Below are 1302 nucleotides of genomic sequence, written 5' to 3' on the forward strand. Positions count from 1 at the left end.
TTTATTATAGAATTTCCTAAAAGTGATGAGGTTACTACTAATGACCCATTAGCCCTTGCAGGCAATGATCCACTTGCAAATATGACAGAATCCGTTGTGGTTGCAATAGTGCTATCAGTAATGGAACCATTAACTAGTGGCTTGGGAGATTTTTTACTAACATTTTGTACAGACACAATATCCACTGCTAAAACCGATTTAGATGATCCATGAACTGCAGTAACCCCTTCAACTGTTTTAGTGGTAGGTGTATCCTTACATGTTAAAGTACACTGAGTATCAGATGCCTTACAAGATTTATCTGAAGCAACATTTGAAGATTTTACGACATTAGAGGATGAGGCTACTGAATGAGGTGAATGCTCCAATAATGATTTCCCCACATCTTCTTCCTCCTCCGGTATCCAAGAAGCAACAGCGTATGGAGGCAACGATTTTATGGTAGCTGTAGAGGTCTGCGTTGATAATGATGCAGATGATGAGAGAGAGACTTCAAATGATGCTGATACTAAGCCAGATGAAGCTGATAATGCTGAAGCTGTCGTTGATGAGCTACATGTAACTGCTAGTTTTCTCTGAGATAATGATGTCACTGACTGGGCAATAATATCAGAATTTACTTCAGGTATTCCCAATTCAGATTTTGTTTTGGGTATACTTGAACCTGATGCTGTGATTGATGTTAGTGCAATAGCAGCCACAGAGGATGGCAAGTCTGATTTTGTGTGAGTCTGTGATGCACAAGCAACAGGAACTACTCCCCCGTTCAATTCATTTCCTTCTTCGTTTTCTGACGAGGAGGTCCCAGGTCGCCCAAGAGTCGGTCGTCTTCTGAGAGGCTCCCATTCATCGTCTTCCTCATCATCTTTGCATCTCTTCATTTTACGGGAACATTCACTGCAATAACTATGGAGAAAAAGAAAAAGATTAATAAAATAAATATATCTTATTATCATTCTTACTTACAAAATCACTGACCTTATAATATAAATTATCTAGCAGACAACTTTCTTGACTATAATAGGCATTCCACACAGCTCTAATAATGGCTTATTTTGAAGTCAAATGCAGATTAATAACTTCATTTACTTCATCCTGCTGCTGATGATGAATATTAGAATAGAATCCCTACTACTAAAATATGATAAACAAAATCCACATTAAAAATATATGCTATATTACATCAGATTTAAGAAGTTCCATGTATCAATTCTTTTACTCTACTCACCTTAAGAAAGGGAGCCTTTCAGGGACTACTATCAAACTGGAAATAAAAAAAAAATCTATTAAATTACTATTACA

The 1302-nt window shown here is 36.8% G+C and overlaps 1 protein-coding gene across 1 annotated transcript in view; it reads right to left on the reverse strand.

Annotated features, from left to right (window-relative positions):
- The window catches only part of LOC119590460 (serine-rich adhesin for platelets-like), a gene marked incomplete at its 3' end in the record, with an annotated part of 11148 nt that overhangs the window by 6276 nt on the left and 3570 nt on the right, over window positions 1-1302 (reverse strand). Inside the window, 2 exon segments of the mRNA XM_037939118.1 lie at window positions 1-906; window positions 1229-1264. Coding sequence (XP_037795046.1) covers window positions 1-881 — 881 coding nt within the window.

The sequence above is a fragment of the Penaeus monodon genome, chromosome 27 (genome assembly GCF_015228065.2).
Source record: "Penaeus monodon isolate SGIC_2016 chromosome 27, NSTDA_Pmon_1, whole genome shotgun sequence".
Lineage (NCBI taxonomy): Eukaryota > Metazoa > Arthropoda > Malacostraca > Decapoda > Penaeidae > Penaeus > Penaeus monodon.